This window comes from Solea senegalensis, linkage group LG10 (genome assembly GCF_019176455.1).
Source record: "Solea senegalensis isolate Sse05_10M linkage group LG10, IFAPA_SoseM_1, whole genome shotgun sequence".
Taxonomy (NCBI): Eukaryota; Metazoa; Chordata; class Actinopteri; order Pleuronectiformes; family Soleidae; genus Solea; species Solea senegalensis.
In genome coordinates this window covers 21458994-21472888 of record NC_058030.1, presented here as the reverse complement: position 1 = coordinate 21472888, position 13895 = coordinate 21458994, and the positions used below count along the sequence as shown (strand labels likewise).

Sequence of the window (13895 nt, the reverse complement as noted above, 5' to 3'; positions counted from 1 at the left end):
TAACGTCATGCGTGTGGGATTTCATTCTGATACTATGAATTACAAAAGACTAAAGTGTTATTAGCAGCAAACTACTCATGCAAAATGCTCACACAGCTGGATTATAATCTGACCGCTGACTGTTTAAAGTTAGTTAGTTTTTTTTTATTAACCCCTTAGGGAAAGTTTTCCTCTGCATTTTGACCCATCCTAGAATTAGGAGCAGTGGGCTGCCACACTGAGTAGCGCCTGGTGAGCATTGGGGGTTGCTCAGGGGTACATTTTTGGCCGGGTGGGGATTTGAACTGGCGACCCTCTGGTTACAAGTCAAGTTCCCTTTCCACTTGGCCATGGGCTGCCCTTTTTTTTTTTTTTAAGTAGTAAGGTGAAGCAAATTTAACTACTTTACATTAAGATGTTGAATCAGTTGTATAATCCAAAGCAATACTTGATTTAATGTCACCGCCTGCACTGCTGTCTACTTTTCCAATTAGCACATGCATGAAGGAAGAACCAGACTTATGCCTGCTTGAAAAAGGTTTGCAAGTGCCTTTGCTGATCATAAATATAAATACTACTTTTACTAATAGCAACACTAACTTAATTACATATCATATTCAAGTTTCTACTGATCTATTTATATGATAGCTAATGTATCATATAATGAGTATATTTCAGAGCAGGAGTGTATGTACTGTGTGTTTGTGTGTATCTTTATGCATTTATGATTTTTGAAAAACAAACAAACACACAACCCAAAAGAAATTATACATCTTTTCTTTTTGCCACAATGTATGAAAAATCCAATGAAATTAAGTTAAAAAACTTATTATGTCTCCTTATATAATTACAAGTTCTTGCTGCTTTTTTTTTTACATGCCTCTTTCCTGAGCCTGTCCTGGTGCAGGGTGTGTCTCTGCTTATCTGCTGACAATCCCTACCTACCTGTTTTACAGGAAAGGCCACTCCTGTCATTCAGAGCTAGAGGCGTGTAGGCTGAGGTGGAGGGGAGGCTGGACAGCAAAAGTGAGAGTACAGGTTGTGGTGGCTGAGAAGGAGGATCCTCCCCCTGGCTCAACGCAGCCATATAAGCCGGCTAGAGTCTTCAGTGAGACACTCAGAGGGATTTAGCTCTCCTTTTGAAGTCTGCTCATCTTCAGTTCTCTTCTGCTCTCAAGACTCAACAGCCACCATGTCAAGGAAGACACTGTCAGTCTCAAGCTACAACACCAGGTCCTCCAGCAGGTCTTTAGCACCAACCAGCAGCTACACCAAGAGAGTCAGCTATGGTGTTGGTTCTGGAATGGGTGGAATGGGTGGAATGAGTGGAGGTTCCAGTTTTGGCTATGGCAGTGGTGCTAGTATGGGTGGTGGCGGTTCTGGTTATTTCGGTTCGAGCTCATCGTCAGGTGGCTTCATTGGTGCACCGATCACAGCTGTCCAAGTGAACCAGAGCCTACTGGCCCCACTGAACCTGGAGATTGACCCCAGCATCCAGGCTGTCCGCACCCAGGAGAAGGAGCAGATCAAGACCCTCAACAACCGCTTTGCTTCCTTCATCGACAAGGTTGGTTCCTGCCTGATTATCTTTGTGATGACAACCTGAATCCTCATTGGGTACTTACATCAGCTGTCCTTTAAGAGAGACAGCATTGTTCTCTAGATGCAAACATGTTTTTTTTGTGTTTTTTTACTGTCAAAGCTGCTAAAGCGAGACAGCTGTCAACCTTGCATCTATCAATGAGTTACAGAGGAATTAGAATTCATGCAAAACTATTGTAGCCTTCTACTGACACTAGTAATGCTAAAGTAGTGCTGTCCATTTTGTCTACTATGGAAACATGGGTGGGGATTATATTTCTTGCTTATCCTTCACCTGACAGAGAATAGGGATCTGTCTGCACTGTGCCCACAGAGTCCAAAGTCTGTCGTCATCTCAACTATCACCTGGTTGTTGTAGGAAACAATAATGCAGCTTTCACTAGTTTTTAATGCAACAGTCACAATTGTCTTTGCTTACAAGCTGTATGAAATTTGCCTTCATGTAGAGTGAGACTCTCTAATTACTTAAGCACTGTAACTCTAATGATAATGTTCTGCTTTGTCTTGTGTGGTTTATCTGCCACACCTAGTGTTTTTATGGCTGGAGTGAATGTGTGGCCTTCACAACTCAGCAGAGCTAACAGGATCAGTCATAGCTAAACAAGGCAAACAATAGGTGAAACACATGAGTATTGAGTATTCATTCACAATAATACACTTTGTTTTAAGAAAAAAGCAATTGAAGATATGCAATGTGTTGCGTATGGCAGCCGCTTGTACAGCATTTACACAAAGGTATGAGTTCATAATGAGTTGGAATGTGTTGTGACAAGGGTGTGGCACTTCAGATATGTAGTTATCTTTTCAGTCGTGTAGATAAAGGTGAGGCACCTTAAAGCCACACATGACACAGGACACACCCTTAAGAAGAAGGCAGCAATGCATTGTGGATGCCAACAGTCAAAAATCACCCTAAACAGCATGAAGTCAATGGCAATGTAAACTTCAGCCAATACATATATTTATTCACTATGTAAGAAAGAGTTAAATAATTTTGTGGAGGAACATTTGTTAATCTTCTTTTTTTTTCTGCACAGGTCCGTTTCCTGGAACAGCAGAACAAGATGCTGGAGACCAAATGGAGCCTCCTGCAGGACCAGACCACCACCCGCTCCAACATCGAGGGCATGTTCGAGGCCTACATTGCAAACCTGCGCAGGCAGCTCGATGGGCTTGGCAACGAGAAAGTCAAGCTGGAGGGTGAACTCAGGAACATGCAGGGTCTGGTTGAGGACTTCAAGAGGAAGTGAGTGTCGGCATGATATGTCCAACATGAGTACAATAATGACAGAATGAGCGGATGTTCTGCATGGGGAGATGAACTAATATGTTGCCTTGTGTTCCACCAGGTACGAGGATGAAATCAACAAACGTGCAGCTGCAGAGAACGAGTTTGTTCTCCTGAAGAAGGTACAAATCCATCACGATGGTTCTTTAGATTTTCCTGGATGTGTTATGTGGCCACTTTTAACTGTTTCTATATGCACTTCTGTTCTTTTCCAGGATGTTGATGCTGCCTACATGAACAAGGTCGAGCTGGAGGCCAAGGCTGATGCTCTTCAGGATGAGATCAACTTCCTCAGGGCCGTCTATGAGGCTGTATGTAATATAAAATCTACTTCAGCATACTTATTTGATCGTTTTATAACAACAAATTGAGACAAATAAGTCACTGTTTTACATCACCCTTTGTTTCTGTAGGAGCTTCGTGAGCTGCAAGGCCAGATCAAGGACACCTCTGTCATTGTGGAGATGGACAACAGCCGTAGCCTTGACATGGACTCCATTGTCGCTGAAGTTCGTGCTCAGTATGAGGACATTGCCAACAAGAGCAAGGCAGAAGCAGAGACCTGGTACAAACAGAAGGTGAGTGAAAAGCACTTTTAGTCTTAGCGTGTGCAGCACCTCTACTAACCTTCAATATAACTGTCATGATAACCTTTTGTGATTTTCATTATAGTACGAGGAGATGCAGACCTCAGCCGGATCATATGGTGAGGACCTGCGCACAACCAAAGCTGAGATTGCTGAACTTAACCGCATGATCGCCCGTCTCCAGAATGAAATTGAGGCAGTCAAAGGACAGGTATATTTGAAGAAACAACTCGTGGCAGATGCCTCAATACACATTTTTAAGGGGTTACAGTGTTACTGAATCATTTGCAACGTCATTTTTCCACAGAGGGTGAACCTTGAGGCTCAGATCGCAGAGGCTGAGGAGCGCGGTGAGCTGGCAGTGAAGGACGCCAAGCTCCGCATCAGGGACCTGGAGGATGCTCTGCAGAGAGCCAAGCAGGACATGGCCCGGCAAGTGCGCGAATACCAGGAGCTGATGAACGTCAAACTGGCTCTGGATATTGAAATTGCCACATACAGGAAACTGCTGGAGGGAGAGGAGAGCAGGTGGGACATACTTGAATATTAAATGCTGATGTGTGCCTGCAGTATAAGTTTTAATTGTGAACTGAGGACTAACTGAGCTTCATTACAACATTAGACTTGCCAGCGGTTCCAGTGCAACCATTCATGTGCAGCAGTCCTCCGGAGGCGGTGGTAAGTTCATCATCATCGTCATCATCACAAGTAACACAAACCAGCAGACCATAATGAGACATGGAGAGACAAATGAAAACACCTTCTGTCTTTTTTCCTCTTTCCAGGATACGGCATCTCCAGCGGCGGCGGCGGCGGCGGCGGATATGTCTATGGTGGCAACATGTCTGGTTATGGCAGTACGAGCGGTGGCACTATCACCAAGTCCGTTGTCACATCAAGCAGCAGCAGCAGACGCAACTTTTAAAAGGAGAGCTGTCCCTCTTCCCCTTCAGAACCTTTTGAAATTCAGGGTGCTATGCAATATTGTTAATACTGTTCATCAAGAAAAAGAACCAAAAATGTTTTTGTAAAATGTCTGCCACCATGGTTCAAGTATCACTGGCTGTATTTTTGACTACACACTTCAGCATGAATTGACAAAAGTATCTGAAGGATAACAAGGCCCTAAACATACAATGGGCAGGTCAGTTAGCGAGACAAAGATAGTTGTCTTTCTGCACTGACATCCAACAAATAAGAAAAAAAGCAATGGAGCATTAACACAAAGCAAGGAAATTATAGAATATAAACTGTATTAGACTGTTAATGTGCTCTGAAATTAGATCTCAGAGCTGAGATGGACAGACCAATTTTTGTATACCTGTTCATAAATCCTACATATCTGTTTTAGTAAAAAAAGATCAAGTCACTGACCAAATCTTATAACTACAGAGTACAAGAATTATACATTTGAGTAATGTTACATGTTTACATTTAAACCTTGAGTTGATTGGTCACTGGCTAGTTCTGTTTTACAATTCTGTCAAATGTTTCCCTGCTTTGTTTTGCCACTCCTTGCCTTCGTTGAAACCAGATTTATTTTGTAAAAGCCTTGACAGCAATGTGACCAATGCATAAATGTTGCAGCAGCTGGCATCAAATGAACCTGAATGAAATAAATCTGAGAACTAAAATGATCAGCTCTCTTTCTCTTCATTATTGTGGAAAAAGGGTCATGCAAAGAATGTTTAACTATAGCATCAAAATGGTAGTAAAATGACATCTTTCTGACAGTCGTTTCACATGGTGGCAGTGGTGTGCCACTTTTACACTTCCTCCTTAGTTGAGCAGCTCCCTCTATAGTGTAGTATAGTGTGCAAAGAGTACGGCAATATTATATTCAAGTTAAAAAAAAAAAACAGCTCATTAAAACTTTACTTAAGAGTAAAAGTTACTTAGTTGTGTGTTTAAACAATCAGAGCAAACACAAACAACAGTTAATGAGTCCTTTTCTTTAATTGAATAAAAGTAACATTTTAGATTTTGAAACACACACACGCACATGGGCACACACACGCAAACACACGCACACACAATTGATTAATGTACAGTAATGTGATTAAATGTAATTTGTTCCATTCCACCTCTGGTACTGTACATATGTATACCAACCAGACACTTTATCAGGTATCAATGGGTACTGCAGTATTTCATGGTATGGATTTTACAAATGTTGGAGACTTTTCTTTTAGATTTTGGTCCACGATGACATGACTGCATTGCATAATTCAAATGTTTTGCAGGTGTTTTTCCTTCTTGTAATACATCCAATGCAGTGGATCTCTATTATTTCTTGTCATGCCCCCCCACAGGACAGAAATGCCCCCCCGAAATACTATTGAGAACCTGATCATTTTTATTTATTTATCTGTATAAACCACTGTATGAGTTGTCCTGCCCTGCCTCTCGTGGTAAGACTGATTGGTAGTAAGGTGCCAACAAGTGAAAAGAATTACACTGTCATCACCGGTCTGGAGTGTTGACACAAAGAAGAAGAAGAAAGAGTAAGTTGATAGATACAACCAGCCATCTGAAGCAGAAATCTAAAATTCAGGCCAAGCCGCATTTTTCCAGTCTCACACCATCTAGTCCTGTTTCACCTGCAGCCTCCGGTTTATGTTCCTGCTGTTGTAGTCTGTTTGCCTTGTGGCTGGACATGTTGTGCATTCTGAGTTTGCTCACAATTCATCAGCTTCAGAAGTTTTCAACAATCATGTCATAGTCACAGTCTCCCTTTTGGACATTTAAAATGAAGCTGAACCTGTAGCTGAAAGACAGCTTGTATTGTTGACAGACTCTGTATAAATCATGAACGAACGCTTCTGGTTTGCAGTGTGAGTTAAACAAGGAATTAACATATTACTGACTTGCAACCAGTAAACATTTCTGAGCAGTTAATGGTGTCGGTTGCCAGTTTTGCTAGAGCTTTCTTCTTCTTCAATAGTGTGGCATGAGCGAGGAGGTGTTTCACCCGCAGGAAATTCTACTTCTAACGCTTAATCTTCATTAATTTTAAACAAAAATAATCAATTAACAAAATTTCCCACACACCAGTTACTCACAATAATAATAATAATAGCATATAATTAGCACCAAGCAAGAATAAAAATCAAGGGAAAGGGCTGGAGCTTACAAGACGGCAGGGACAAACCAAAGTAGAAGGGTCCGTGACTTAAAACACCCGTGACACTGCACTCACACATCAAATGAAAAAGGGAATTGTGAAGGGAACCTCCACCAAGGACTGGACTGCCGCCTCTGGGCCACAGCACCTAACCAAAAACATGCCAAAGGGGCTACACAGGACTGGTAGGGAGGAAACCAGATGAATTAACTTTACACAAATACAAATAAACACTAAATAATAGAAAGTAAGGAACTACGTAAAACACATATAAACACAACAACAACAATAGATGCCCCTTAAGCAATCAGCCTTATAACTCGGGACGGGATATATTAATTGATAGTGAAAACGGCTATAGCTCTGTAAGCCACAGTGACGCCCCAGAGAGACTGAGGAATAACTATTCGTGCCGCAGGCCAATCACCCAGCGAAAGGAGCGGGCAAGCACATCCAGGAAGGGTTTCCGGCGGAGCGATGCTTCCCCAACGACCCCAGCAGCCGGTCGCGCTGAATGGCAAGAATTGTGCACCCACCCAGGATGCATTGTACCATCCCTCAAACAGTATGCTCTGTTCATTGGCATAGTACCATATAGTGGCAGGGAGGCAGACGACCTGTCACAATGGCATAAAAAGTTGATGTTTTTTTTAAATTCCGTTCTTATTTAGAGAACAAAAGATTTAAAAAGTACAACACATTTGGGTGGACGCAATTTGATAGGCAACTTACTTGATTGCAGATAATGTCTGTGAACTTCCACTTTCAAAAACTGCCAAATCACAAATCAGGAGTTGGATTTGTTACTGGAATACTATATCCACTTTTTATACAGTATATGGTCTATGCTATTGCTGTGCTGTTAGGCCAGGATCATACTTTTTGCTTCCACATTTCTGCAACCGTGATATGATTTAACTGTGTCTATGCAAATAAGGCGTATGGAGACGATCGTTCAGTCCTTCCTTTTTATTGCAGAAGGTGCAGGATTCACTAAAACATTCTTCTTGCATGTGGGTTTCGCCGGCTAACACACATAAGCTAACAGAGAAGCCAAAAACACAAGGCAACACACACTGCCGGGGGCTGTTCTTACTCTGAGGTAAAAAAGGAGACACCTGTAGAGGACAACATTTCACAGTTAAACGATGCCACACAGTGGTTGCAAGTATATACTGCAGGCGTGAACCAAACAACGAAAAACCCATTACAGAATACAACCACTTCCTCTCTTTTAACCATTACTTAATGCATTACTCAAATAATAATTCAAATCAATAAGTATGAAAGAAAGTTACAACAAACAGTCTGCTTTGATCCCTGTGACGTAAATGTTATTATCTGCCCATGGCCACTGTGGTGCATGCAGAAATTTAGCAGACCAATGTGAGCACCTCCATATCTTATAAGTGCATGGAATGCAGGCTCTGTCTGTGCACACTAGCTGGAGCATGACACCCCTCAGTCCAGTTGGTGGTGTGCTCTTGTGTAAGTCGAGAGACAACCAAGAAGATGGTAACCACAAACTCTTGCTTGAGATTATGTGACGAGATCTATCAGTACCCACACCTCTACAACTCAGCACTCAAAGTACAGTACACATACAGATGAGATCAAACTCCTGGTGAGAACTCTGAAATTCTGATTTCTACCTGTTTTACTGGAAAGGCCACTCCTGTCATTCAGAGCTAGAGGCGTGTAGGCTGAGGTGGAGGGGAGGCTGGACAGCAAAAGTGAGAGTACAGGTTTTGGTGGCTGAGAAGGATCCTCCCCCTGGCTCAGCGCAGTCATATAAGCAGGCTGGAGTCTTCAGTGAGACACTCAGAGGGATTTAGCTCTCCTTTTGAAGTCTGTTCATCTTCAGTTCACTTCTGCTCTCAAGACTCAACAGCCACCATGTCAAGGAAGACACTGTCAGTTTCAGGCTACAGCACCAGGTCCTCCAGCAGGTCTTTAGCACCAACCAGCAGCTACACCAAGAGAGTCAGCTATGGTGTTGGTTCTGGAATGGGTGGAATGGGTGGAATGAGTGGAGGTTCCAGTTTTGGCTATGGCAGTGGTGCTAGTATGGGTGGTGGCGGTTCTGGTTATTTCAGTTCGAGCTCATCGTCAGGTGGCTTCATTGGTGCACCGATCACAGCTGTCCAAGTGAACCAGAGCCTACTGGCCCCACTGAACCTGGAGATTGACCCCAGCATCCAGGCTGTCCGCACCCAGGAGAAGGAGCAGATCAAGACCCTCAACAACCGCTTTGCTTCCTTCATCGACAAGGTTGGTTCTTGCCTGATTATCTTTGTGATGACAACCTGAATCCTCATTGGGTACTTACATCAGCTGTCCTTTAAGAGAGACAGCATTGTTCTCTAGATGCAAACATGTTTTTTTTGTGTTTTTTTTACTGTCAAAGCTGCTAAAGCGAGACAGCTGTCAACCTTGCATCTATCAATGAGTTACAGAGGAATTAGAATTCATACAAAACTATTGTAGCCTTCTACTGACACTAGTAATGCTAAAGTAGTGCTGTCCATTTTGTCTACTATGGAAACATGGGTGGGGATTATATTTCTTGCTTATCCTTCACCTGACAGAGAATAGGGATCTGTCTGCACTGTGCCCACAGAGTCCAAAGTCTGTCGTCATCTCAACTATCACCTGGTTGTTGTAGGAAACAATAATGCAGCTTTCACTAGTTTTTAATGCAACAGTCACAATTGTCTTTGCTTACAAGCTGTATGAAATTTGCCTTCATGTAGAGTGAGACTCTCTAAATACTTAAGCACTGTAACTCTAATGATAATGTTCTGCTTTGTCTTGTGTGGTTTATCTGCCACACCTAGTGTTTTTATGGCTGGAGTGAATGTGTGGCCTTCACAACTCAGCAGAGCTAACAGGATCAGTCATAGCTAAACAAGGCAAACAATAGGTGAAACACATGAGTATTGAGTATTCATTCACTATAATACACTTTGTTTTAAGAAAAAAGCAATTGAAGATATGCAATGTGTTGCGTATGGCAGCCGCTTGTACAGCATTTACACAAAGGTATGAGTTCATAATGAGTTGGAATGTGTTGTGACAAGGGTGTGGCACTTCAGATATGTAGTTATCTTTTCAGTCGTGTAGATAAAGGTGAGGCACCTTAAAGCCACACATGACACAGGACACACCCTTAAGAAGAAGGCAGCAATGCATTGTGGATGCCAACAGTCAAAAATCACCCTAAACAGCATGAAGTCAATGGCAATGTAAACTTCAGCCAATACATATATTTATTCACTATGTAAGAAATGCAGTTAAATAATTTTGTGGAGGAACATTTGTTAATCTTCTTTTTTTTTCTGCACAGGTCCGTTTCCTGGAACAGCAGAACAAGATGCTGGAGACCAAATGGAGCCTCCTGCAGGGCCAGACCACCACCCGCTCCAACATCGAGGGCATGTTCGAGGCCTACATTGCAAACCTGCGCAGGCAGCTCGATGGGCTTGGCAACGAGAAAGTCAAGCTGGAGGGTGAACTCAGGAACATGCAGGGTCTGGTTGAGGACTTCAAGAGGAAGTGAGTGTCGGCATGATATGTCCAACATGAGTACAATAATGACAGAATGAGCGGATGTTCTGCATGGGGAGATGAACTAATATGTTGCCTTGTGTTCCACCAGGTACGAGGATGAAATCAACAAACGTGCAGCTGCAGAGAACGAGTTTGTTCTCCTGAAGAAGGTACAAATCCATCACGATGGTTCTTTAGATTTTCCTGGATGTGTTATGTGGCCACTTTTAACTGTTTCTATATGCACTTCTGTTCTTTTCCAGGATGTTGATGCTGCCTACATGAACAAGGTCGAGCTGGAGGCCAAGGCTGATGCTCTTCAGGATGAGATCAACTTCCTCAGGGCCGTCTATGAGGCTGTATGTAATATAAAATCTACTTCAGCATACTTATTTGATCGTTTTATAACAACAAATTGAGACAAATAAGTCACTGTTTTACATCACCCTTTGTTTCTGTAGGAGCTTCGTGAGCTGCAAGGCCAGATCAAGGACACCTCTGTCATTGTGGAGATGGACAACAGCCGTAGCCTTGACATGGACTCCATTGTCGCTGAAGTTCGTGCTCAGTATGAGGACATTGCCAACAAGAGCAAGGCAGAAGCAGAGGGCTGGTACAAACAGAAGGTGAGTGAAAAGCACTTTTAGTCTTAGCATGTGCAGCACCTCTACTAACCTTCAATATAACTGTCATGATAACCTTTTGTGATTTTCATTATAGTACGAGGAGATGCAGACCTCAGCCGGATCATATGGTGAGGACCTGCGCACAACCAAAGCTGAGATTGCTGAACTTAACCGCATGATCGCCCGTCTCCAGAATGAAATTGAGGCAGTCAAAGGACAGGTATATTTGAAGAAACAACTCGTGGCAGATGCCTCAATACACATTTTTAAGGGGTTACAGTGTTACTGAATCATTTGCAACGTCATTTTTCCACAGAGGGTGAACCTTGAGGCTCAGATCGCAGAGGCTGAGGAGCGCGGTGAGCTGGCAGTGAAGGACGCCAAGCTCCGCATCAGGGACCTGGAGGATGCTCTGCAGAGAGCCAAGCAGGACATGGCCCGGCAAGTGCGCGAATACCAGGAGCTGATGAACGTCAAACTGGCTCTGGATATTGAAATTGCCACATACAGGAAACTGCTGGAGGGAGAGGAGAGCAGGTGGGACATACTTGAATATTAAATGCTGATGTGTGCCTGCAGTATAAGTTTTAATTGTGAACTGAGGACTAACTGAGCTTCATTACAACATTAGACTTGCCAGCGGTTCCAGTGCAACCATTCATGTGCAGCAGTCCTCCGGAGGCGGTGGTAAGTTCATCATCATCGTCATCATCACAAGTAACACAAACCAGCAGACCATAATGAGACATGGAGAGACAAATGAAAACACCTTCTGTCTTTTTTCCTCTTTCCAGGATACGGCATCTCCAGCGGCGGCGGCGGCGGCGGCGGATATGTCTATGGTGGCAACATGTCTGGTTATGGCAGTACGAGCGGTGGCACTATCACCAAGTCCGTTGTCACATCAAGCAGCAGCAGCAGACGCAACTTTTAAAAGGAGAGCTGTCCCTCTTCCCCTTCAGAACCTTTTGAAATTCAGGGTGCTATGCAATATTGTTAATACTGTTCATCAAGAAAAAGAACCAAAAATGTTTTTGTAAAATGTCTGCCACCATGGTTCAAGTATCACTGGCTGTATTTTTGACTACACACTTCAGCATGAATTGACAAAAGTATCTGAAGGATAACAAGGCCCTAAACATACAATGGGCAGGTCAGTTAGCGAGACAAAGATAGTTGTCTTTCTGCACTGACATCCAACAAATAAGAAAAAAAGCAATGGAGCATTAACACAAAGCAAGGAAATTATAGAATATAAACTGTATTAGACTGTTAATGTGCTCTGAAATTAGATCTCAGAGCTGAGATGGACAGACCAATTTTTGTATACCTGTTCATAAATCCTACATATCTGTTTTAGTAAAAAAAGATCAAGTCACTGACCAAATCTTATAACTACAGAGTACAAGAATTATACATTTGAGTAATGTTACATGTTTACATTTAAACCTTGAGTTGATTGGTCACTGGCTAGTTCTGTTTTACAATTCTGTCAAATGTTTCCCTGCTTTGTTTTGCCACTCCTTGCCTTCGTTGAAACCAGATTTATTTTGTAAAAGCCTTGACAGCAATGTGACCAATGCATAAATGTTGCAGCAGCTGGCATCAAATGAACCTGAATGAAATAAATCTGAGAACTAAAATGATCAGCTCTCTTTCTCTTCATTATTGTGGAAAAAGGGTCATGCAAAGAATGTTTAACTATAGCATCAAAATGGTAGTAAAATGACATCTTTCTGACAGTCGTTTCACATGGTGGCAGTGGTGTGCCACTTCTACACTTCCTCCTTAGTTGAGCAGCTCCCTCTATAGTGTAGTATAGTGTGCAAAGAGTACGGCAATATTATATTCAAGTAAAACAGGGTATATATAAAAACAAAAACGGCTCATTAAAACTTAACTTAAGAGTAAAAGTTACGAGTTGCTTGTTTTAACAATCAGAGCAAACACAAACAACAGTTAATGAGGCCTTTTCTTTAATTGAATAAAAGTAACACACACACCCACACACACACAATTGATTAATGTACAGTAATGTGATTAAATGTAATTTGTTCCATTCCACCTCTGGTACTGTACATATGTATACCAACCAGACACTTTATCAGGTATCAATAGGTTCTGCAGTATTTCATGGTATGGATTTTACAAATGTTGGAGACTTTTCTTTTAGATTTTGGTCCACGATGACATGACTGCATTGCATAATTCAAATGATTTGCAGGTGTTTTTCCTTCTCGTAATACATCCAATGATTGATCTCACAGATTTATTCAGATTGGGGATGACACTGTATATGGAGCGTTAAAGTCCACTTATTCATTGTCTTTGCCTGTGAAGCCAATCAGAGATGACCTCTGCTTTGTGCTGTTATGCAAGTTATGAAGAGATGAATGTGGTCAACAACAACACTCAGACAGGCTGTAGCATTCACATTAAGATTGATTGGTAGTAAGGCAAACAAGTTGAAAAAGAATTCCACTGTCATCACCGGTCTGGAGTGTTGACACAAGGAAGAAGTAGGAAGAGTAAGTTGATAGATACAATTCACAAACCACATTCTGAACCAGCCATCTGAAGCAGAAATCTAAAATTCAGGCCAAGCCGCATTTTTCCAGTCTCACACCATCTAGTCCTGTTTCACCTGCAGCCTCCGGTTTATGTTCTTGCTGTTGTAGTCTGTTTGCCTTGTGGCTGGACATGTTGTGCATTCTGAGTTTGCTCACAATTCATCAGCTTCAGAAGTTTTCAACAATCATGTCATATTCACAGTCTCCCTTTTGGACATTTAAAATGAAGCTGAACCTGTAGCTGACTGTGTATAAAACATGGACAAAGGCTTTTGGTTTGCAGTGTGAGTTGCAAGTTTTGCTGGAGCTTTGTGCTTCTTTATGCATTATGATTTTTTTTAAAAATTCCATTCCTATTTAGAGGAGAAAAGACTATAAAAGTGCAATACATTTGAATGGACACAATTTGAACTTGCCTGATTGCAGATAATGTCTGTGAACTTTCAAAAACGGATGTGGTGCCAAATCACAAATCCATACACTTGAAAACAGGAATTGGATTTGCAACCGGAATACTATATCCACTTTTTATATATGGTCTATGTTATTGCTGTGCTGTTAGGCCAGAAT

At 42.1% G+C, this 13895-nt stretch overlaps 2 protein-coding genes across 2 annotated transcripts; both read left to right on the top strand.

Moving 5' to 3' along the window:
- The first annotated feature begins 1084 nt into the window (after positions 1-1084).
- On the top strand, positions 1085-5093 carry LOC122776069 (keratin, type II cytoskeletal 8-like). Its single transcript, XM_044036421.1, has 9 exons — positions 1085-1546; positions 2619-2827; positions 2931-2991; positions 3085-3180; positions 3283-3447; positions 3542-3667; positions 3764-3984; positions 4079-4134; positions 4242-5093. The coding sequence occupies exons 1-9, from the start codon at positions 1172-1174 to the stop codon at positions 4379-4381; spliced, it is 1449 nt and encodes a 482-aa protein (XP_043892356.1). The 5' UTR covers positions 1085-1171; the 3' UTR covers positions 4382-5093.
- Positions 5094-8387: 3294 nt separating this feature from the next.
- Positions 8388-12401, top strand: LOC122775986 (keratin, type II cytoskeletal 8-like). Its single transcript, XM_044036275.1, has 9 exons — positions 8388-8851; positions 9927-10135; positions 10239-10299; positions 10393-10488; positions 10591-10755; positions 10850-10975; positions 11072-11292; positions 11387-11442; positions 11550-12401. The coding sequence occupies exons 1-9, from the start codon at positions 8477-8479 to the stop codon at positions 11687-11689; spliced, it is 1449 nt and encodes a 482-aa protein (XP_043892210.1). The 5' UTR covers positions 8388-8476; the 3' UTR covers positions 11690-12401.
- Positions 12402-13895: the final 1494 nt, after the last annotated feature.